Source organism: Piliocolobus tephrosceles, chromosome 12, assembly GCF_002776525.5.
Source record: "Piliocolobus tephrosceles isolate RC106 chromosome 12, ASM277652v3, whole genome shotgun sequence".
Taxonomy (NCBI): domain Eukaryota; kingdom Metazoa; phylum Chordata; class Mammalia; order Primates; family Cercopithecidae; genus Piliocolobus; species Piliocolobus tephrosceles.
In genome coordinates this window covers 1,020,882-1,045,433 of record NC_045445.1, presented here as the reverse complement: position 1 = coordinate 1,045,433, position 24,552 = coordinate 1,020,882, and the positions used below count along the sequence as shown (strand labels likewise).

The following is a 24,552-nucleotide window of genomic DNA, read 5'->3' as shown; positions in this document are numbered from 1 at the left end:
ACAAAAATTAGCTGGGCGTGGTGGCACGTGCCTGTAGTCCCAGCTACGCGGGAGGCTGAGAGGGTCAGGTTGCAGTGAACTGAGATTGTGCAACCACACTCCATCCTGGGCGAGAGCGAGACCCTGTCTCAAGGAAAAAAGGTTCAACCTAGATGAGCATGGTGGCTCAGGCCTGCAGTCTCAGTACCTGGGGCCTGAGGCGGGAGGATCGCTTGAGCCCAGGAGTTCGAATTCAGCTTGGGAACCAGTGAGACCCTGTCTCAAAAAAAAAAAAAAAAAAAATTAAAGTAAAAGAAACTGGCAATTGAGTACGAATTGGAACAAAAATGAGCTGTTGGATTTGCTAGTATGCGGTTGATGGTTTTTGCTTCAGTGTAAGGGATATTGGTCTATGGTTCTTTTTGTTTGTTTTGTTTTGTTGTTTGTTTTGAGATGGAGTATCACTCTGTCCCCCAGGCTGGAGTTCAGTAGCGCAGTCTCTGCTCACTGCAAGCTCCGCCTCCCGGGTTCACACCATTCTCCTGCCTCAGCCTCCCGAGTAGCTGGGACTACAGGCACCCGCCACCACGCCCGGCTAATTTTTTCTATTTTTTAGTACAGATGGGGTTTCACCGTGTTAGCCAGGATGGTCTCGATCTCCTGACCTCGTGAGCCGCCCACCTCGGCCTCCCAAAGTGCTGGGATTACAGGCGTGAGCCACCGCACCCAGCCTGATCTATGGTTTTATTGTAGTGTTTGCTTTCGGTATCAAAGTGTAATGCTGGCTTCATGGGATGAGTTTCAAAGTGTTCCATCTTAAATTTTTTGAAAGGTTGGGCGTGGTGGCTCCCACCTGTAATCCCAGCACTTTGGGAGGCCAAGGCAGGAGGATTGTGTGAGCCTAGAAAGTTCGAGATCAGCCTGGGCAAGATGGCAAGCCTCTGTGCAGAATGTTACAAAAATTAGCTGGGCGTGGTGGCACGTGTGGCACGTGCCTGTAGTCCCAGCTACGCGGGGGACAGAGTTTGCAGTGAACTGAGATTGCGCCACTATATAACAGCCTGGGCAACAGAGGAAGCAAGACATTGTAGAGAAAAAAAAAAATTTTTTTTGAGGAGTTTGAAGAGGATTATTGTTAATTTTTCTTTAAATGTTTGGTAGTAATTGCCAATGAGGCTTTTATTTATTGGGAGTTTTTTTTATTACTGCTTTAGTCTCCTTACTAGTTAGTTGTAGGTCTATTCAGATTTTCTTGTGCTGATTAAGTCTTGTGAGGCTTTCTGTTTCTAGGAATGTATCTATTGTAGGTTAACCCATTTGTTGGCATGCAGTTATTCATAGTGCACTGTCACCTTTTTTATTTCCATAGAAGCGGTATTAGTGACCCCACTTTAACTTGATGTACTTTTTTTTTTTTTTTTTTTTGGGGCGGGGTTTTGCCTTTTTCCCCGGGTTGGGTGCAGTGGTGCAATCATAGTTCACTGCAGCCTCGAACTCTCCTGGGCTCAAGCGACTCTCCTGCCTCTCAGCCTCTTGAGTAGCTGGAACTACAGGTGCACACCACCGTGCCCTGCCCATCTATTAATAGCTAGTTTTGTTGACCTTTTATAAAGAACCAGCTTTGGCTGGGGGAGGTGGCTCATGCCTGTAATCTCAGCACTTTAGGAGGCCAAGGCAGTTGGATCGCTTGAGCTCAAGAATTCAGGACAAGTCTGGCCAACATGGGGAAACCCCGTTTCTGCCAAAAATACAATTAGCTAGACATGGTGAGCACCTATAGTTCCAGCTACTTGGAAGGCTGAGGTGGAAAGATTGCTTGAGGCTGCAGTGAGCCATGTTTGTGCCCTACACTCCAGCCAGGGTGACAAAGTGAGACCCTGTCTCAAAAAGAAAAAAAAAATTGGTTTCATTGATTTTTTTCTATTGTTTTCTTAGTCTGTTTTATTTGTGCTTTGATCTTTTTAATTTCTTTCTCCTGCTAGCTTTGAGTTTAGTTCTTAAGTTGTAAAGTTAGGTTGTTGATTTGAAGGGTTATTTATTTATTATTACTTTTTGAGACAGAGTCTTGCTGTGTCACCCAGGCTAGAGATGGAGTTTCTCCATGTTGGCCAGGCTGGTCTCGAACCCCTGGCCTCAAGTGATCTGCCTGCTTCGGCTCCCAAAGTGTTGGGATTACAGGTGTGAGCTACCACACCTGGCCAGATATGAGGGGTTTTAAAAAATGTGTTTACAGCTATAAATGTCCCACTTGGCACTGCTTTCACTGCATCCCATAGGTTTTGGTATTTTCTGCTTCTGTTTTCATTTGTCCCTAAAGGATTTTTGTTTTTGTTTTTGTTTTTGTTTTTGAAACAGTTTTGCTTTTGTTGCCCAGGCTGGAGTGCAATGGCGCGATCTAGGCTCACCGCAACCTCTGCCTCCCAGGTTCAAGCAGTTCTCCTGCCTCAGCCTCCTGAGTAGCTGGGATTACACGCATGTGCCTCCACGCCCAGCTAATTTTGTATTTTTAGTAGAGATGGGGTTTCTCCATGTTGGTCAGGCTGGTCTCGAACTCCCGACCTCAGGTGATCCATCCACCTCGGCCTCCCAAAGTGCTGGGATTACAGGCATGAGCCACCACACCCAGCCTCTCATTTTCTTTTTTTAATTTTAATACTTTTAGGGGTATACGTGGTTTTTGATTATGTGAATAACTTCTATATTGGTGAATTCTGAGATTTTAATGTACCCATCACCCAAGCAGCGTACACTGTTCCCAATATGTAGTCTTTTATCCCTCACTTCCTTCCTACCCTCCCCCTTTACTCTCCTCCCCAAAGTCCATTATATCACTCCAAAGCTTAGCTCCACTTACAAGTGAAAGCATACAGTATTTGGTTTTCTATTCCTGAGTTATTTCACTTAAAATAATGGCCTCCAGCTCCACCCAAGTTGCTACAGAATACATTGTTTTTTATGGCTGAGTAGTATCCATGTTGTATATACACCACATTCTTTATCCATTCATTGGTTGATGGGCACTTAGGTTGGTTCCTTATCTTTGCAGTTGTGAATTGTGCTGCCTATAAACATGTGTGTGCATGTACCTTTTTCATATAATGACTTTTTTCCTTTGGGTAGATAGCCAGTAGTGGAATTTCTGGATTGGATGGTAGATAGATGGTAGATCTACTATTTTTCGTTTTTTTTGTCTTGTTTTTTTTTGTTTGTTTTTTGTTTTGTTTTGTTTTGTTTCATCTTGAGATGGAGTCTTGCTCTGTCGCCCAGCCTGGAGTGCAAGTGGCACAATCTTGGCTCACTGCAACCTCTGCTGCCCGGGTTCAGGGGATTCTCCTGCCTTAGACTCCCGAGTAGCTGCAACTACAGGCACATACCATCACTCCCAGCTTATTTTTGTATTTTTAGTAGAGATGGGGTTTCACTATGTTGGCTAGGCTGGTCTCGATCTCTTGACCTTGTGATCTGCCCGCCTCAGCTTCCCAAAGTGCTGGGATTACAGGCATGAGCCACCGCGCCCAGCCCGATGGTGTATTTTGATGGGAATTGCATTGAATCTGTAGATAGCTTTGGGCAGTATTGCCGTTTTCACAATACTGATTCTTCCTATCCATGAGCGTGAGATATGTTTCTGTTTGTGTCATCTGTGGTATCTTTCAGCAGTGTTTTGTAGTTTTTCTTGTAGGTACCTTTCACCTCCTTGGTTAAGTATATTCCTAGGGTGGGTTTTGTTGTTGTTGTTGTTTACAGCTGTTGTGAAAGGGATTGAGTTCTTGATTTGATTCTCAAGCTTGATTGTTGTTGGTCTAGTGCTACTGATTTGTGTACATTTATTTTGTGACCTGAGACTACTGAATTTGTTTATCAGATTTAAGAGTCTTTTGGATGAGTCTTTAGGATTTTGTTTGTTTGTTTTTGATGGAGCTTCTGTCACCCAGACTGGAGTGCAGTGGCACGATCTCAGCTCGCTGCAACCTCCACCTCCCAGGTTCAAGCGATTCTCCTGCCTTACCCGAGTAGCTGCGACTACAGGTGTGTGCCACCGCACCCAGCTAATTTTTGTATTTTTAATAGAGATGGGGTTTCACCAGACCATGGCCAGCCTGTTCTTGAACTCCTAACCTCAGGTGATCCGCCCATCTCGGCCTCTCAAAGTGCGGGAATTACAGACGTAAGCCAACTGCACCTGGCCTAGGGTTTTCTAGCTGTCTGATTGTATCATCAGTGTTACAGCACTAGTTTGACTTCCTGTTCTCCAATGTGGATGCCCTTTATTTATTTTGCCATTGCTCTTTGGTTGTGTAAGAGTGTGTTGCTTAATTTTCACAAATTTGTGAATTTTCCAGTTTTCCATCTATTATTGATTTCTAACCTCATCCCATTGCGGTTAGAGAAAATATTTAGTACAATATGTCTTTAAATATTGTTGACCGGGTGCGGTGGCTCATGCCTGTAATCCCAGCACTTTGGGAGGCTAAGGTGGGGTCGATCACCTGAGGTCAGGAGTTTGAGACCAGCCTAGCCAACATGGTGAAACCCTGTTTCTACTAAAAATGCAAAAATTAGCTGGGCGTGGTGGTGCACGTCTGTAATTCCAGATACTTGGGAGGCTGAGGCAGGAGAATCACTTGAACGCAGAAGGCGGAGGTTGCAGTGAGCCAAGATAGCACCACCGTACTCCAGCCTGGGCAACAGAGTGAGACTGTGTCTCAAAAAATAAGTAAATAAATCTTGCTCCAGAGCCTGAGCTAGATAGTAAAAGGACAGTGTGGATGCAGTTAAGAACCATATATTGCCTGAATTTTTTGTACATGTTCATTTTGTTGCCTTCACCTTCAAAATTAGTAACAGATGGCTGCATTTTCTCGAGGGATCTGGGTGGCTTTTAAATCTAAATCATCCACTTAGAGGATGTTTGCAAAGCAAGAGGTTTTAGTCCCATTTTCTTTTTTTTTTTTTTTTTTTTTCCGAGATGGAATTTCGCTCTCGTTGCCCAGGCTGGAGTACAATGGCGTGATCTCGGTTCAGGCTGATCTCGAACTCCCGACCTCAGGTGATCCGCCCGCCTCGACCTCCCAAGGTGCTGGGATTATAGGCGTGAGCTACTGTGCCCAGCCTAAGTCCCCATTTTCTTAATGGGGACATTCTTAGTGAGATTTGAAATGAGAGATTATTAATATGAGCTGGGCCTAACATCTTTTACTTACAGTTGGGCAGAGCTCCAGGGAGTTGGTTTTCTCCCCTGCTGTCTTGTCCCCTCCCCCTTTTTAATTAATTAGGACCTGGCTGGACTCACATGCAGGCCGCTTTCTAAGAGCAGCAGTTACTTTGCCAGCACTCAGAAAGGTCCTCAGTTACTCTACCATGACAAATTTCTCAGTATGTCACCATTCACTTCCTAAAAGAAATTCATTGTAGAAGGTAGAATGGGATCCTCATGGTATTTCTGGTTAGCAATGCTCCTGAAAGTTCCTCGGCATGTGGAGAGGCCACAAATGAATTTAAGCGTGTGAAAGAATACTCACGTCAGAGGCATGAAGGAAACTTGCCCTGAGTCCACAGTGCTCTGCTGTTAGGAGCTGGCCTCGCTGTGCGCAGCGGGAGGGGTGGTGAGGTTACTGGGCTTTAAAGCACCCTTTCAACCCGTGAGCCCTGCATTCGTCACCCTTGGTTGGATTCTTCCTGGGCTGGGAGAAATGACTGCTTCTATGAGGAGACCATGTGCCAAGGTCATGTGTTAGGAAGTCAGTTGCTGTGAGAAATGACCAGTGTCATGTCTGTCTTTCAGCCACCCTACATCCTGTAGCAGTTCTGCCGAGATCATGTCCGTGCTGTTCTTCTACATCATGAGATACAAGCAGTCAGATCCAGAGAATCCGGACAACGACCGATTTGTCCTCGCAAAGGTATGCCAGTGGGGAGCCCAGGGCTGCTGTGGTGCTTGCTGGTTAAGCCCAGTTTGAACAGCCACCATGTGGGAACAAGGCCTGAAATGGGCCTCGTTTATCATTTTGGTTCTTTCTTTGTGTCTTAAAGCTTTAGTGTTCTAGTGAGGGCCACTTGGAGCCCTGTGATGGCATGGTAGGAAGGGTGGCTTGGGAGAGCTGGCTGTCCTACCTTTCCTTTGGTCATACCCTACCGCGCCCCACTTAGCATGAAAGCTTCCTCCGTGGCAGGGTTATGCTGCTTCCACCCTCTGTGCTGCCTGAGCAGAGGCAGGCAGCCTCGGTGAATCCCACTCACTGAGCCTGGGGGAAATTGAGAGTAACTGGGAGGGACATCCCACCCCTGTCAGTCAGCTGCTGCTTCTTCTGTTTCTGCAGATCTGACCTGAAACTGATGGGGCACTTCTCATTAGATTTGGCGCAATACCAGCCACCTCATGATGTTGGGGGATAGGAAAGAAAAAACCTTAAGGTCAATCTGTGTGGCTGGTTTGATGCCATCTCAAAGTACACTGTGTCCCGAAACAAATTAAAACCTGGCTAGGGGCCGGGCGCAGTGGTTCACGCCTGTAATCCCAGCACTTTGGAAGACTGAGGTGAGTGGATCACTGGAGGCCAGAAGTTCGAGACCAGCGTGATCAACATAGCAAAACTCCGTCTCTACTTAAAAATAAGTAAATAAATAAATAAATAAATAAATAAATAAATTAGCTAGGCCTGATAGCACATGCCTCTAATCTCAGCTTTTTGGGAGGCTGAGGCACAAGAATTGTTTGAACCTAGGAGGCAGAGGTTACAGTGAGCTGAGATCGTGCCACTGCACTCCAGCCTGGGCGATAGAGCGAGACTCCATCTCAAAAGAAAAAAAAAAACTCTGCCTGGGTAGAGTACTGTGTCTAAATAGAAATGTCAGATTAGCACAGTGGAAAGTAAAGACAAAAACTGGGCGTAGTTGAGGTGCCTAAAGTTCATAATTGTGACCCTTGTCTTGGTGTCTGAACCATCATGTCAAACGGTTTGGCAAAAAATAAATAGAATTTACATGTGTACACGCATGTGTGGAGAGAGAGAGGAAGTAAATGCCTTCCATTGCTTTTAGTTGGTTATTGGAGGTAAGCAGTATACAGGAAGGAATCCATTGTGCTAGTCTTTAAACATGTCTGTAAACTTGAACTTTTTTTACGTCTTTTTTTCTTTATTTTTGGGGGGAGATAGAGTCTCGCTTTTGCCCAGGCTTGAGTGCAGTGGCCCAGTCTCTGCAAAATGCACCCCTGACCACCTGGCCTCAAGCAGTCTTCCCACTTCAGCCTCTTGAGTAGATGGGATTACAGGCATGCGCCTCCACGACCGGCTAATTTTTGCATTTTTTGTAGAGACAGGGTCTCACTATGTTGCCCAGGCTGGCCTCAAACTCCTGGGCCCGAGCGCCCACCTCTGCTTCCCAAAGTGCTGGGATTACAGGCAACAAGCCACCACTTCCAGCCCCCTTTACAATGAAAATTGAAAAAAAAAATTAGATGTATAAATGCAATATGGGTGTTTAGATTTCTGGTTTAAAATAAGGAAAGGCTGGGTACAGTGACTCACACCAGTGCTTTGGGAGGCTCTGGCAGGAGGATCTCTTGAGACCGGCCTAGGCAACATAGCAAGACCCCAATCTCTACAAAAAATACGAAAATTAGCTGGGCATGGTAATGCATGCCTGCAGCTACTCAGGAGGCTAAGGTGGGAGGATCACTTGAGCCTGGGAGACAGAGCGCAAGACCCTGTCTCAAAAAAAAAAAAAAAAAAAAAAAAGGTCTAGTCATGTAACAGCTATCAGAGCCATTGGCCTTAGGGGATGAAGAGGCTTTCTATTGGGCAGCAGCACACCAGGCACTGTTCAGCTGCCAGAATTTGTGTGTTCATCAGATTTAGCTGGTAGATTAAATGGAAACAAAAGAGAAAACACGTGAAGCATAGTCCATTGTGGTTTGCCTGGGGACGGGACAAACAGCCATCCTCCAGGCACAGCAGATCTGTATTCCAGCCTTTCACCTCCCTGAATCGTCTACCCCCACAGCATAAGGGTTCTTAAGAAAGACAACACCCACGTGGGAGCACTTCTGCCATAGCAGGCATCATACTGATGCCTCACCATTTTCTCAATCTATCTTCACTTTATCCTTAACCTCCTGTCACCTAAGGGGTCTCTGGTCTCCATTGCACCCATACAATCTTTGAGATGGGCCCGCTGGCCTCACACTTCACAGCTAGAGGGAAGCAGAGTTGGTCTGTACGGCTGAGCCCCGGCTCGGTCCATTATTTTGTAGGACTTCCAAGGGCATGCAAGGCGACTGGGAGCCAGAGCTTGTTACGTGAGTGTGGTGGATGCCATAGGAAGGGAGACGTGACTGGAGACATAGTCAAAAGAGACTTGAGTGGAACAGTTGTGTTGGGCTGGTAATGCAGAACCAAAAGGGAGTCTCTGGTGGGCACAAAGCATGCAGAGAATGCCGGAGAAGGTCAAAAGAGTACCCAGGGAGTAGCAGAGGGTAGGAGGCAAGAAGCAGGAGATCTGAGAATCATAAATACCATCCATCCATCTACAGTAGTGATGACCCTGCTCTTCTCTCCTGGAAAGGCACTGACGTTTGAGCAGAGGAGGGTGACAGGCAGGAAACAAACGTGTAAGTCAATAGATGGAGTGTCAGGTGGGGCCAAGCATCTGGGATCAAGTAAAAGTGGAGGAGGTAGGAGGCACTGGTTGAAAAAGAATGGTCCAGAAAGACCTCAGTGCTGACACTTGTGTAGGGATTTGGAAGAGGCAGGAGAGTGAGCTGTGCCCACACCCAGGCCACAAGCACTCCACTAGTGGGTGCCATGAGTGCTAAGGCTCTGAGGCAGGTGTATGCCCACTGTGTTGAAGGAGCAGCAAGGAGGCCAGGGTGCCGGAGCAGTGGGAGGGAGAAATGGAGGGTGATGGGGGCTGGGGTGGGCAGACAGGTGCAAAAAGTTGAGCTCTACTTGGTCGGAGGTCGGAAGACCTTGGAAAGTTAACAGAGATGTGATCGGTCAACTTCAGTTTTAACAGGCTCCCCCTGGTGGCTAGATTGAGAATGGCTGTGCAGGAGGCTGGGAGGCCACTGCAGTGACAGAGGCAAGGGATGTTGAAGACCAGGTCGAAACGGTGGCTGCAGAAGCTGTTGGGTAAATTCAGTATGCTTGCAAGTTGGGCCTCTCCAGTCAGTGGAGCAGCTCTTTGGCATGACCTTGTGGCCCACAGAGGGCCACATTTTCTGCTTGGGATAGTGATGGCCCTGTGCCTGCAAACAGAATGTTGGGGGTGGGGTAAATGCTAGTAGAAAGGGATTCATTTGTAGCATGGGCACTTCTAGATGACCACTTGTAAGATCTCAGTTGACCTGAGTTTTATAAACCAGGGAGCCAGAATAGTCTGCTTTCTGTTTAAGAATCCATATCCTCCATAGGATTGAACATCTGATTTGTACATGACCGGGAAAGGCCATGGGAAAATGGCAAAAATCATACTTTACGTTTTCTGCTTTGCACTTAGGCTCCAGCCACCTTTGCCATACTGTATGGATTAGCTATTGACTCCCTGGGCAGGGACAGTGGATGTCTTCGCCACCTTAGTCACCTGAGTTTCCAGCCCAGGCTGAGCCCTGGGCTTGACCCACTGTCCACTTGTAACGTTGATCGGAAGCTTAGGGTACACATGGGTGTGGGGAAGAGGAATTCACCCAGCAGGGCGGGAGGGGCCGTTTGGATGGAACACTGCTGCACAGCTGACAGGAGCAGCCTGCACTCAGTGCGTGAGTCCACCTGATACCATGTCCTGCAGCTGCATCAGGGTTCCCTGGGTCCCTTCTCTTACAGAGACTGTCGTTTGTGGATGTGGCAACAGGATGGCTTGGACAAGGACTGGGAGTTGCATGTGGAATGGCATATACTGGCAAGTACTTCGATCGGGCCAGGTAAGGCTCTTACCCAGAAGCCATTTAACTGACCTGCGTCCCCCTTCCTAGAGTCTCGGGGGACAGCCACCTATCTCCGTGAGGTGGAGAGCCCTAAAGGGCTAGTCCCCATCACATCCCGTGGTGACCCCTCTGAAAGGCTTCCCTGTGCCTTCTCCCCTCCTCGGGCGGCTGCCCCGCTTCCTATCCCACAGGTCTGTTGAAAGGTTTCAGCTGCTGTTGCCTTTCTGTTCTATAGCTTTTTTAAAAAACTTCCAGCACTTTAGTGGGGTCTGGGATGTGTGGTTTGTTTTTGACACTGAGTCTCACTCTGTGGCCAGGCTGGAGTGCAATGGCACGATCTCAGCTCACTGCAAACTCTGCCTCTCAGTTTCAAGTGATTCTCCTGCCTTAGCCTCCTGAGTAGCTGGGATTACAGGCATGCACCACCATGCCCAGGTAATTTTTGTATTTTTAGTAGAGATGGGTTTTCGCCATGTTGGCTAGGCTGGTCTCAAACTCCAGACGTCAAGTGATCTGCCTGCCTTGGCCTCCCAAAGTGCTGGGATTACTGGTGTGAGCCACTGTGCCTGGCCGGATGTGTTTTCTTGATGGGAACACTCACATCGTTGGTTGTGGAGGAATTTACTTCACAGCAGAAGACGTTTCCAAGTGGGGTGTTTTGATTGTGATTATCGTAAATAAGTTGTAAGAACAGAACTAGAAAGTGGTGGCTGGGGGTGGTGACTCATGCCTGTAATCCCAGCACTTTGGGAGGCTGAGGTGGGCGGATCACCTGAGGTCAGGAGTTCGAGACCAGCCTGGTCAACATGGCAAAACCCCCTCTCTACTAAAAAATTCAAAAACTAGCTGGGCGTGGTGGCGTGGGCCTGTAGGCAGGAGAGTCACTTGAACCCGGGAGGTGGAGGTTGCAGTGAGCCAAGATCACGCCATTGCACCCCAGCCTGGGTGACAGACACTCCTGTCTCAAAAAAAAAAAAAAACCAATTAGGAGATGGCAATGCTTTAAAAGGGAACTTACCAGGAAAATGAATGTGTAAATGTTTGGGGAACTTAAGGGTGCTACTTTCTTCCCTTTCCCCTCTGGCCCTGTTTGCTTATTGATAAGGAAATGTGGCAGAAGAACCTAAAAGTTCCTTTACACTTAGAAAGAGAAAACTAGTCAGAGGCAAAGCCTGTTTGTGAGCCCCAGGCTCTTCAAGCTCGGCTTCCTTAGCTGCTGGGCTGGGGCAGAGTTGATGACGGAAATTGTGGGAAGTGGATGGTCCGGAGCAGCTGCTCCAATTGCTTCCATTTCTCCTCCTGAAACGCATTTGCTTGGTTGGCCCAGATGAGCCCCCACAGGGTCCTAAACCTCTCTTGTCTTGCTCCAGCTACCGGGTGTTCTGCCTCATGAGTGACGGCGAGTCCTCAGAAGGCTCTGTCTGGGAGGCAATGGCCTTTGCTTCCTACTACAGTCTGGACAATCTGGTGGCGATCTTTGATGTGAACCGCCTGGGATACAGTGGTGCATTGCCCGCCGAGCACTGCATAGACATCTATCAGAGGCGCTGCGAAGCCTTCGGGTAACTGTATTCTCTTGTGCTTGATATCCATTCTGTCCTGCCCCCTTCATCTCTTGTAACCCAGCCTGCTCCTCTGTTGGCAGGTGGAACACTTACGTGGTGGATGGCCGGGACGTGGAGGCGCTGTGCCAGGTGTTCTGGCAGGCCTCTCAGGTGAAGCACAAGCCCACTGCTGTGGTGGCCAAGACCTTCAAGGGCCGGGGCACACCAAGTAAGCAAGCGCTTTCCTCTTGCTCCTGGTTGTTAAAAGCATCTGTCCGCTCAGCAGCAGAGGCGGGGAGAGGCTTAGATGGGCCTAGGAAGATGACTCATTTAGTGAATAGCAATTCTGCCTGGAGTATATGCTGGAGGCTCCTGCTCTCTTATTTTCACTAGCTAGTGTCTGCTTAGTGTAGGAGGGGACATCAAAAGCCCTAGCAGGTGGACAGTGATGTACTACCTGCACGAGGGAGTGGCTAGGAGTACAGCCCATTGGAGGACTGACGGGGAACAATCTCTATGGTTAGTAGAATCAGAAAGTGTGCTGTGTGTATGAGCAGGTGCAGAAATAAGAGTGCATACTTCAACACGTGCCTAGGTCCACACTTCTCTGGAAGAACCCTGGGAGTTGGGGAAGAAGGGAGCTTGGAATCACCAACTATCACATTTCAAGGCTGACAGCTGAAATTGTTTATCTCAGTTTAACTCATTACAAAGAGTGTGGTTCCTGGATTTTTTTTTAAGACTATAGACATTTTAGAATAAAACCGTTCTGTGACTCCTACCGAAAATATAGTTTTATTCTGGTACCCTCCGTTCAGTAACTTATTTTGCCAGTGTGCTCCCGGCAGGACCCTGGGTATTGGCCTTGCCTCTGCCTCCCCTTCATAGGCCCACACATACACCCAGTCCCCTAGATTACATATCTTGGACCCATTCACTCCTCCCCGTCTCTACTATCATGGCTGTTGCCACACCCATCATCTCTCCCAAAGTTCCAGCTGGCCTGCCTCCGCACCAGTCTCTACACTGCCACCACAGTGATCTTTCTATAATGGATCTGATCAGTCACTTTCCCCACTCTAAACCCTTCAATGGTTTCCAATCTTGCTTTAGATAAAACTCAAACTTCTCATACCCACAAGACCCACCCTCCATGGTCTGCCCTACCTATCTCTCCAGCCTTGTCATCATTCTCCCTTCCACTCACCAGTGGCCCTCAGGGGCATAGCTAGGTGCAGTGGCTTGCACTTACAATCCCAGCTACTTAGGAGGCGGAGGCGGGAGGATCACTCGAGCCCAAGGAGTTGGAAGCTGTGGTGAGTTATGACCACCCGCTGCACTCCAGCTTGGGGAGGAGTCAGAGCGTGAGACCCCTGTCTCAAAACAGAAAGCCTCAAGGCCTTTATCCAAGCTGTTCTCTCTGGCTGCAGCAGCATCCCAGGCCCTCCGTGCCAGGTGTTCCTCCTGTGAGTCCTTGGGTGACGTCTTTTTCATCAGGGTCTGTTTTTCAGGTGACCTCATAGGCACTCATTAAATATTTATGGAATGGATGTCTTTTGTTTCATTACAGGTATTGAGGATGCAGAAAGTTGGTATGGAAAGCCAATGCCAAGAGAAAGAGCAGGTGCCATTATCAAATTAATTGAGAGCCAGATAGAGACCAGCAGGAGTCTTGACCCACAGCTCCCCATTGAGGACTCACCTGAAGTCAACATCACAGATGTAAGGATGATCTCTCCACCTGATTACAGAGTTGGTGACAAGGTAGGCAGAAGGGTGGATAATTGAATAAATAAGGTATGTCAACTGCTTTGTTCTCTAATGTTGTTCATATATACACAGGATTCTTCATTTATTCTGGTCTCCACGGACGAATTAATTATTAGAGTAACATATAACAGTTTATAAGCAATAAAGAGAGGTTTGCCATTTTTAAAAAATAGATTAAGAAGTACAAAATGCAGTTCTGTCCCCAGGCTGGAGTGCAGTGGCCGGATCTCAGCTCACTACAAGCTAAAAAAAAAAAAAAAAAAAAAAAAGTGCAGTTCTGTCACATGGATAGATTTTGTGTAGTGGTGAGGTCTGGGCTTTCAGTGCACCCAGCATCAGAGTAGTGGACATTGCACCCAGTAGGTACTTGATCGTTCACCACTCCTAGCCCCCCTTCTCTTTTATTAGGTCTGATTTTTATTTTTGGCTTTCACATGTGCGTCTGAATTTTCTGATTGGTCCATTGCTATTTATTAACTCCTGGTGTGGTGTGCCTTTTTATTGCTTCCTATCTTTGGTTTGTGCACGAAACTGCTACAATTCTGTATCTCCGCTAAGAATACTGGTCCTAGGCGGGCTGATCTTTTGAACTTACTCTCTGAATTACACAGAGGAGCAGGCCAATTCATCAGAAACCTCAAAAAGGAATAAAATTATGCACAAAACTCTGAATATCAAGTCCTTTTGGTTTTTAGCATGTTTATGTCCTGCCTTCTGGTATAGCAGACCTGACATAGGCGAGTTCTCTATGGCCTAGAGGAAGTAAGATGGCGAGCCTAGGGAGGAAGGACACACTTTCTGACCCTTCTTTATTTGGAGAAATTTTGAGTGTTGTTTGTGTTTTCTTAGCCTGGTAATGAGGGTTAAAAATAAATGAATTTTGAATACTTGAGAAATCAGAAGATAAAAACCAGAAGAAAGAAAAAGGTGTATCAACAAAGGGTGGGCCAGCCACAGTGGCTTACACCTGTAATCCCAGCACTATTAGGAGGCCAAGGCAGGAAGACCACTTGAGCCCAGGAGTTCAAGACTAGCCTGGGCAAAGTAGTAAGACCCCATCTCTACATACAATTTAAAAATTAGCCAGGCATGGTGCCATAATGTGATTCCAGTTACTCTGGAGACTGAGGCAGGAGGATCACCTGAGCCCAGGAGTTTGAGGGGATAGTGAGCTATGACTGGGCCACTGCACTCCAGCCTGCGCAACAGAGCGAGACTCTGTCTCAAAAAAAAAAATATTTTTTTTTTAGAAAACTGTGTAACGCCATAGTTGTATAATTGGTATGAAAACATGTGAAAGGGGGGAGCATTTTTAGGAATACATAAAATATCAAAATTGACTAAAAGAGGTATAAAAAACTTCAATGGATCAATAGCCCTAGAAAAAATGGAGAAAACTATCCAAGGGCTATCCCCCAAAGCTCCAGGCTCACCAGGTTATATAAGAGTGACTCATTTTTAACCTTCACGAAAAGAGTAATTTCTAAACTGTTTCACATTTTTCCAAATACAGAGGAAGATGAAAATGTCATCGCGATTTATTTATGAAGTGAAAATGTGACAAAGCTAGCCTAAAGAAAACTGTAGAGCAACTTTATTTGTGAATAGCAATATAAGAATTCTAAATAGAACATTAACCCATCTCAACTTCATTAGTACATTAAAAAAGTTAAGTGAATCAGTGAGCTCAAATTAGTAATGCAGATGACTCATGCCAGGAGATGTTCTAGTATTAGGTCAAAGGTGGGGGGGAAGTGTGATCATCATCATACACACTAAACAAAAGCAATTCATAAAATTCAACTATTTAGTTTTTTTTTTGAGATGGAGTCTCGCTCAGTCACCCAGGCTGGAGTGCTTGGCTCACTGCAACCTCTGCCTCCTGGGTTCAAGTGATTCTTCTGCCCCAGCCTCCCAAGTAGGTGGGATTATAGGCACCCGCCATCATGCCCAGCTAATTTTTGTATTTTAGTACAGACGGGCTTTCACCTTGTTAGCCAGGCTGGTCTCGAACTCCTGACCTCAGGTGGTCCACCTGCCTCAGTCTCCCAAAATGCTGGGATTACAGGTGTGAGCCACCACACCTGGCCAAGTAATTTGAAAAATATAATGAGAACCATTGATGTCGGAAATCTCACTCCTGAGCTGTGGAGTGTTTACCTGCTTAGGAAGTGGGGGTCGGGGGAGGGGGGGATGTTAACTAAAAAGAGCACAATTTGAGAAAAACTTGGGTGCCACATCAGCTATTTAGTATGGATTTAAGATTGGCTAGTAATCCATGTTTATGACATTAAAGGAAATTTTTGATGAGTCACGAATTTACTTTCTTCAAGATAGATGATGATTTGTCATTCTACGATATGGTACCTTCCTTCTGTAGTCATTCCTTCTAAATGCATTTGAAGAAACTCTACCACCTGATTCTTTCTTCTAGATAGCTACCCGGAGAGCATGTGGTTTGGCTCTGGCTAAGCTGGGCTATGCAAACGACAGAGTCATTGTGCTGGATGGTGACACCAAGTACTCTACCTTCTCTGAGATATTCAACAAACAGTTCCCTGAGCGTTTCATCGAATGCTTTATGGCTGAGCAAAACATGGTGAGTGTGTAGTGTCTCTCAGGGCTTCTTACAATTAATGGCCCACTGGACACAGGAGGCCCAGCCTGTGCTAGTTTTTCTTTCCATTTATGAAACAAAAGGACTGGAAAAAATATTCCAGGGAAACAGGAGGCAAGTAGCCAGGTAGAATCTGAGAGGTAGCTTCTAGGTCTGCTACGAGGGCCGTAATAGACTACTCGGCACTCTCTGGGCACCCTCTCCAAGTTGGCTGAGGGCAGCAGGCCCAAGGCCACAGACAGTGAGTGGGTCCTCTGAGCCTAGAACCATCTGAACCCAGGGCTCTGGGCCTGAAGCATCCCAGGCTCCCTAGGAGCTCCTTCTGCCCATTCTGCAACCACCCAGAGGCACATTGGTTGAGGAGTCACGGAATGCAATTTCTTTCTGTCCACTGTAGAGGGGCCTAATATATCACAGAAATGCAAATGTTGTACTTACTGCAATCACAAGAATATCAATACTTAGAGCTGGTGCTTTAGGCAAAGCCATTCTGCTTATCTATGTCTCAGTCTCTCCCCAGAGTGATACTAATGCAGCGAGGATCTCAAGCACATGCACACAAGCACACCTCTCTCAAGAGAGGAAGGAGTTACTGCCAGTAAACTCTTTGAACTCTAAAGCTCTGTGCATCATAGATGTTGCCCATCTCCTGTCATTATGCCAGAAAACCACAGGCCAGCAGGTCTTATGTGACCACCAGTGACTTTATGTGGAACAAATAGTATTTTAAAAAAATTTTTTTTTGAGACGAAGTCTCGCTCTGTCGCCCAGGCTGGAGTGGAGTGCTCGGCTCACTGCAAGTTCCGCCTCCTGGGTTCATGCCATTCTTCTGCCTCAGCCTCCCGAGTAGTTGGGACTACAGGCGCCTGCCACCTCGCCCAGCTAGTTTTTTGTATTTTTTTGGTAGAGACGGAGTTTCACTGTGTTAGCCAGGATGGTCTCGATCTCCTGACCTAGTGATCCGCCCACCTCAGGCTCCCAAAGTGCTGGGATTACAGACATGAGCCACCGCGCCCGGCCAGTGTTTTAAATTTTTTAAAAATTAGTTGTCAGCATTTAAAAATCAGATTATAAGTGTGGTGGCACAAGCCTGCAGTCCCAGCTACTCAGGACTCTTAAGGCAGGGGAATGCTTGATCCTGGGACTTTAATGCTGCAGTGCACCACTGCCTTCCAGCCTGTGAAACAGCGAGACCCCATCTCAAAAAAGAAGAACCAGGAGGTCTTATATAGAATATACATTTCTGGATTCTTTTGAAAAATGGGAAGAACTGCTACCACAGGGTGGTATTCCCTCCTGACGCCAGTTGACTGAAGCCAAAAAGCACCCGTTGAGATGGGTACCCCCACAGCTCCCCATGCTCTGCTGGGCCATTTGGTTTTTCTGTTGTTTTTTGTTTTTTGTTTTTTCAAGATGGAGTCTCTCTCTCTCTTTGTCACCCAGGCTGGAGTGCAGTGGCACGATCTCAGCTCACTGCAACCTCTGCCTCCCAGGTTCAAGCGATTCCCTTGCCTCAGCCTCCCAAGTAGCTGGGATTACAGACATGCGCCACTACGCCTGGCTAATTTTTGTATTTTTAGTAGAGACAGGGTTTCACTATGTTGGTCAGGCTGGTCTCCAACTCCCGACCTCAGGTGATCTACCTGCCTCGGCCTCCCAAAGTGCTGGGATTATAGGCGTGAGTCCCTGAGCCTGGCTCATTAAGCTATTTTCATTTCGAATGGAAAACAATGCAGTCTATAATTTTCTGGATTGATGCTCCTATCAAAAAGTTTGCTCCCCACCTCACTGATGCCGTCAGCACACAGCCATGTAGTCTTCTCCGTGCCTGCTGATATGTTCTCATAGTTGGAAAAAAGTTGTAAAGAAAAGGCGAGCAGGTGGTATTTAGTGCCATGCTGAAAGAGGTGGCTACAGTGTAGAGCTTGACCGAGGCAGTCAGGGACAGCCTCTCAGAAAAGGTACTTAAGCTGAGTCTAGCGTGACGAGGGGTCAGCCGTGTACAGATGTGGGAGACAGCATTTCAAGCAGGGGGCATGGCCAGCTGTAGGCAGGCCCAGGCTTGGGATGTTTGGAGCGCAGAGGGAAGGCCAAGTGGTAGAAGCATGGTGAACACAGAAAGGTCTCCAGGGCCCAGGTCATACGGGGTCTTATAGAGGCCCTGTTCAGTATCTGTGGTTCTCTTGCAGTTTGCTGGGCAGCAACTGGAGGGCTTTAAGCAGGAAAGCAACAGCCTGCATTTTCCAAAAGTGTGAAGAGTGAAGAATGGCTTCACGTAGGAAAGGGAGGAGAAGGAGAGGGTGACTTGGACCAGGGCAGTAGCTGTGGAGTCGGAGGGAAGCAGACTTGTCACATATTGCCTTAGCAGGAGAGCCAGCAGGATGCCAACAGCAGGTGTCAGGACAGGAACCAAGGCTGGCACTTGAGTGTGGGCGACAGCACCTGGGGGAAGGTGGTGTCACCTCTTGAGATTGACAAGACTAGGGGAGAAATGGACTGGGGGGCACCAGCAGGAGCTCTGTCAGGAGCTCTGTGTCGGCCTAGGGGTTTGGGGCACCTGTTAGATGTACGGAGGGGAGACAGTGGTATCAGATGGCTGGGCAGTAGATCAGTCAGTCATTTTCACATGTGGCTGCTCCACACCACTAAATGCAGTTTTCTAAACTACATATCCCTTGGAGTAGTTTTTAAGCTAACATCATTTTTTTATTTTTGTTTTTTGTAGAGATGGAGTCTTGCTGTGTCAGCCAGGTTGGAATGCAGTGGCACAGTCATGGCCCACCACAGCCTAAACTCCTGGGCTCAAGGGATCCTCTGGCCTCGGCCTCTTGAGGAGCTGGGACTATGAGCATGAGCCACCATGCCTGGCCACATCTAAATTTTTAATCACAAATTTAAATAGTTGCAAAGGACGTAGTTGTTCATATATTGACATTTTTGATATTTTAATATTTAAATCATGCCGTTAAAGATGACACTGTCTGGGCATAGTGGCTCACCTGTAATCCCAGGACTTTGGGAGGCTGAAGCTGGAGGATTGCTGGAGTTCAAGAGTTCAAGACCAGGCTGGGCGTGATGGCTCATGCCTGTAATCCCAGCACTTTGGGAGGCTGAGGCGGGCGGATCACGAGGTCAGGAGATTGAGACAATCCTGGCTAACATGGTGAAACCCTGTCTCTACTAAAAATAAAAATAATAATAAAAAAAGAAATTAGCCAGGCATGGTGGCGGCGCCTGTAGTCCCAGCTACTCAGGAGGCTGAGGCAGGAGAATGGTGTGAACCCGGGAGGCGGAGCTTGCAGTGAGCTGAGATGGCTCCACTGCACTCCAGCCTGGGCAACAGAGCGAGACTCCATTTAAAAAAAGAAAGAGTTAAAGACCAGCCTGAACAAAATAGTGAGACCTGGTCTCTAATGGGAAAAAAAAAAAAAAAAAAAAAAAAAAAAAAATTCATGCTAAGCCACTCTTCTTTGTCAGAAATTAAATCCCTTTTTGTACTTGGTTTCCAATTTCCATTCCATTCATTTCCCCGATATATCTTTATGCATGAAAGCCTTTCATTGATTGTCCTGTCATTTTTCTTTGCAACAAAAATATGCATATAAATTGATAGCTTTTTTAAAAAAATTATAGGTCTCTGAGCATTAGGTTTTTTTTTTCCTGGACTGAGATAGAGTTTTTATTATTATTAGCTAGTATGTTAGTGGATGAATATACTTGTAATTTGAATGTGATAGCATTGAGAGCAGATTCTGTTCCTGTTTTTCGTTTTAATGATGTGCTACGAAACCTTACATGAATAAGTAGATGGGAAGGGAAGTTTTGTTGGAGGAATGTCACTCAATTCTTTGAATTCCTTCCCAGTTATAAGCCAAAAAAATCACATACTGATCTTTCATGTAAAGTTGTTTATAAAAATTGTTTGCAGAGTTGACAGTTTCATTGGTTCAGTTCTTCGCTTTCTCTCCTCCAGCGTAGTTATTTCAAACTGTCCTCTTTGCTTGGGCCTGGAGGTTCTTCACTCCAGGATGGTCCCCCTGTAAGAGTCAGGTGACTGAGAGCATGCCCTTTGGGGATCAGGTTGCCAGGAGGTGATTGTTAAAAGAGACAGTGGGAGACCTGGGGCAGTGGCTCACACCCGTAATCCCAGAACTTTGGGAGGCCAGCCGAGGCGGGTGGATCACCTAAGGTTAGGAGTTCGAGACCAGCCTGACCAATATGGTGAAAGCTCGTCCCTACTAAAAATACAAAAATTAGGCAGATATGGTGGCAGGTGCCTGTAATCCCAGCTACTCGGGAGGCAGAGGCAGGAGAATCGCTTGAACCTGGGAGGCGGAGGTTGCAGTGAGCCAAGATTGTGCCACTGTACCCCAGCCTAGGTGACAGAGCAAGACCCTGTCAAAAAAAAAAAAAAGACCGTGGAAGGGAAGCACGGACCCTCCTTTTGGCAGATGAATGTAGACAGAGTTGATGTGGAGTTTGGGATTTTGAGTGTAACACCCACAGCCACATCCCCTTTGGAAAGCCTGTGTGTAGCCCCAGAGAGGTTTGTATTCTAGTTTGAAGCCTACTGGGGTATTTGAGCCCAGACTTCTGGGGAAGTGGGGTAAGGAATGGCAATGTAAAGTGGGGGTCATTACCAGAATGCAGATCAGGGGAGCATTGGGCCAGATGCGACTTCCCAAGGATGTGCAGGGCCCTGGGGACTTGCCCCAGCAGCGCCCATGAGGCGACAGCACCGGGCCACTGCCACACTGCAGAAACCGAGAGGAGGAAAGTCTTGAGATCAGGGGCCAAGTCAAGTCACAGGCCAGCCAAGGTCAGGCAGCCTCTTGGTTTTGTGGCTTCGAGGTACCTTGTGGGGATGGTAGCCTAGATGAAGTTGGCTAGGAAGAGCGTGGAAAATGAGAAGGAAGGGGCAATGACTCTAGGCAAGTGTTGAGAAGTTTGCTGCGAAGGAGAACACAGATGTGAAGGCAGGACAAGGCAGAGATGGGGGTGTGCAGATAAAGGGTACTGGCACACACCTCAATGTGTGATGGCACACACATCAATGGAAATTGAATGATCCAAGAGAAAGGGAGGTAGCACAAGAGGGGAGGAGGAGCTGCATGGCTGGAGACCCCTGTGAGAAAGGAACAGGATGGATTCAGGATGTCCTGTCAGGGCGTGGACCCTGGAAAACTGCGGGCACCAGGAGGGCAGGCAGGAGAGACTCATCTCTTGTTCCCTAAGAGCTATGAGCTGAGGGCACCATCTGAGCAGGAGGGACAGACGGGTGCCCAGGGTTTGAGGAAAGAGGGGTGTGGGAAGGACGCATGCTAGAACTTCAGAGCAGTTCACCAGGTGCAGAAAGGGGGTTATCGTGGGGACTGTGGGGGAAGGGGCAGTGGGGGCAGTATCCAGGGATGTTCTGATTCATGTTCTCTGTGTTGCAGGTGAGCGTGGCGCTGGGCTGTGCCTCCCGTGGAAGGACCATTGCTTTTGCTAGCACCTTTGCTGCCTTTCTGACTCGAGCATTTGATCAGATCCATATAGGAGGCCTGTCTGAGAGCAACATCAACATTATTGGTTCCCACTGTGGGGTATCTGTTGGTAAGGGTTCTAAATGCCATCATCTTGATAGCCTTCCTCCTCCACAGAGAAAGATAAGCATGTGATTGGTTAAACCATGAATTTCCTTATGGTTCCATGAAGTTTGATTATTCAAGTCTTTTTCTTGAAAGAGCCATATTGTTCTTTAAAAGTGTCAGACACTCAGGGCAACTTTTGAAGTGCATCTCTCGGTGGTACTGTTGTTTCAGACAGTGAGAAACAGTTGCCTATCCTGAGTGCTCCTTGTGTGTTGAGCTGTGTGCAGGTTATGGACAGGACTGGCAGAGTCATAGAGCCTTTTCTGCCCTCGGTGTGGTTGCAATCTTAACTGAAGGTGAACAGCATCACAGAGGACAAGGAGCATTCTGGCTGGCTGCACAGCCTGCTCAGGTGGGAGGGGGGGCTGGGATCACCACCCCCTCCTTCCTGCCTAGGGCAGCGAGAACCCTGGAGCATGACACAAGGCAGGAACTTTTACAAACACGCCCTTCTCAGAATAGTATTCACCTGGCAGGTGGGCTAGAAGGAAACCAAAGGCAACGGAAAGCCGGAGAGGGGATTGAAAGAAGGTGTGCAAGGTGGGAGAAAGCCATGGGGTGGGGAGGGGACCTAAGAGTGAAGAGAGAGGTGAGTGTGCCTCCTAACAGATGGAGTACTCTGCGATGGTGTAAAGAGCAAAACACACCAATCTCCAGGATTCCTCACTTGGGAAACGTCAGGGAGTCATTTTCATGAATGACAGAAATGACATGGGAAGATGAGCCAGCTGGCGTGCCTGTGGCAGGCAGATGGACTCAGTAGATATGGCTGCACACACTTCTAGAATGCCAGAGGTGCACATTGGGGAGCCATCTCAGGGACTCCATGGGAGAATGAGGCTGGACGAGATGGCTCTAGATGGAGCTGGAGTCACGGCTGTCTGGGTGAAGCTGGAGGCACAGGTGGTGACCAGGGAGAGGAGGCGCGGTAGTGCTGCAGGGGCAGAGGGGCCTAGGTCCTTGAGCCCACCTGCGGCTATGCTTAGTGTCACTTTTGAAATAGTCGCATGGAAAAAGTGGCCCTAGGTTCCATCCAAAGAAGAACTGGAAGGCTGGGCGCAGTGGCTCATGCCTGTAATCCCAGCACTTAGTGAAACCCCGTCTCTACTAAAATTAGAAAACTTAGGTGTGGTGGCACACACCTGTATTCCAGCTACTCAGGATGCTGAGACAGGAGAATTGCGTGAACCCAGGAGGCAGAGGCTGCAGTGAGCCAAGATCACACCACTGTACTGCAGCCTGGCGATAGAGACTTTGTCCAAAAAAAAAAGCCAGGGCAGTGGCTCACACCTGTAATCCCAGCACTTTGGGAGGCCGAGGCAGGTGGATCACCTGAGGTCAGGATTTCGAGACCAGCCTGACCAATATGGTGAAACCCTATCTCTACTGAAAATATAAAACTTAGCCAGGCATGTTGGCACATGACTGTAATCCCAGCTACTTGGTAGGCTGAGGCAGGAGAATCACTTAAACCTGGGAGGTGGAGGTTGCAGTGAGCTGAGATCGCCCAGTGCACTCAAGCCTGGGCAACAGAGCGAGACTCTGTCTCAAAATAATAAGTTAATTAAAAAAAAAAAAAAGCTGAGCTGTTGAGGTTAGACAGTGGTCCTAGGCAAGGCAGTGTGCATGGTGACAGTCCCCTTCCTAGCTGAGAGGAGCTAAGCCACCCAGTGCACAATAAGATTTCTCTCACATTTCTGGCCAGAAACTGCGTTCCCACATATACCCTAAAGTACCCTGTAGCACCCTCAGTGTGCCTTAAAGATGTGTTAACTACTTGGAAGGCCTGGAGAAATGAAAAAGACCACTTTGGTATGTAAAACCCAGTCTCTGGATGTATAAAAGGTAGAGCAGAAAAGGTAGAACAAAGCCTGAGGACCTTCCTAAAGAGCACGGGTTCAGAGGCTTAGCAGGCCAAACTCAGGCCAATTCTCAGCCATTGTGGACAGTAGCTTGGAGAGACATCTGAAAAGTCAACTGGGAGCCTAACCCGAGGCGTCATAGTGTGATCTCAAGGGAGACAGGCGTGCAAGAACACAATGTAAATGAGTTACAAGGATGCAGTAGGACCATTTACGGGGCTCTGCTAGAACTTGGGACATCCAGTGGCAATAGGAATAATTGCTTCTTCAGAGCTAGAAGCGCGTGGAGGGCAGGTTCCTAATGGGGTTATGCTCATGTTTTCATCGGGCTGTGGTTCTCTCAGGTGAAGACGGTGCTTCCCAGATGGCCCTGGAGGATATAGCCATGTTCCGAACCATTCCCAAGTGCACGATCTTCTACCCAACTGATGCTGTCTCCACGGAGCATGCTGTTTCTCTGGCGGCCAATACCAAGGTATTTTTGAGGGGACACTAGTTTCAGACAGAAAATGCTTCTGGACTCTGCTACTAGTTTCATACTGATGATTGGACTTTTTTTCTCGGCAAAAAAGTGATAATTCATTTTAGAAAATTTGGTGATAGAATTCTTTATAAAAAAACAGGTGATTATACACACAAACACATTTGCTTTGTAAAAGAGTCAAACAGTACAGGATACTGAACAGAACCTGACAGCCTGTCTCAGTCAGGGCTCAGCAGAAGATGCAGGGACCATTCTGGGTATTGTAAGCAGGAGAAGGTGTTTAACAAAGGGTGCTTAAGAAGCCGCAGGAGCAAGCCCCAGGCAGAGTCCCAGACTATAGTGTTAGCCCCCAGTGGCTGCAGCCAGAGGTGAAGAAGCTCCTGCTGCGTCCTGACTCCAGGAAGCTGGAGCGCGGGTGGTAGGATGCCACTACAGACGAATCTGTGTTCCCTGGCCCTGGCTTGCCTTTGGAACAGCTTAGGGCGCCAAGAGTGTGTGGGACCTCATGCAAGGCCATCAGATGGACAGAATCAAATTCCTGTTTAGAACCTAACTGCACGGGAGACAAGGCAGTGTGGTCTTGATATTTCCAGCCTGTCCTGCTAACATTCAGCAGGCTCCCCTTGCCACCCTGCACCTCGCCCATGCCCCATACAGGTAACCCCTGGCGCAGTTGGGTTGGGGACTGTACGTTCCCTTTCCAAGCACTCATGGGTGTTTCTTTGATTTTTTTTTTTTAAT

At 47.6% G+C, this 24,552-nt stretch overlaps 1 protein-coding gene across 1 annotated transcript in view; it reads left to right on the top strand.

The window, feature by feature from the left end:
- The first annotated feature begins 5,771 nt into the window (after nt 1-5,771).
- The window catches only part of TKTL1 (transketolase like 1), a 24,756-nt gene continuing 5,975 nt past the window's right edge, over nt 5,772-24,552 (top strand). The window contains exons 1-8 of the mRNA XM_031936655.1: nt 5,772-5,882; nt 9,801-9,898; nt 11,272-11,463; nt 11,547-11,674; nt 13,016-13,209; nt 15,650-15,814; nt 21,271-21,427; nt 23,672-23,802. Coding sequence (XP_031792515.1) covers nt 5,799-5,882; nt 9,801-9,898; nt 11,272-11,463; nt 11,547-11,674; nt 13,016-13,209; nt 15,650-15,814; nt 21,271-21,427; nt 23,672-23,802 — 1,149 coding nt within the window. The 5' untranslated portion in view covers nt 5,772-5,798. The remainder of the gene's footprint in view (nt 5,883-9,800; nt 9,899-11,271; nt 11,464-11,546; nt 11,675-13,015; nt 13,210-15,649; nt 15,815-21,270; nt 21,428-23,671; nt 23,803-24,552) is intronic.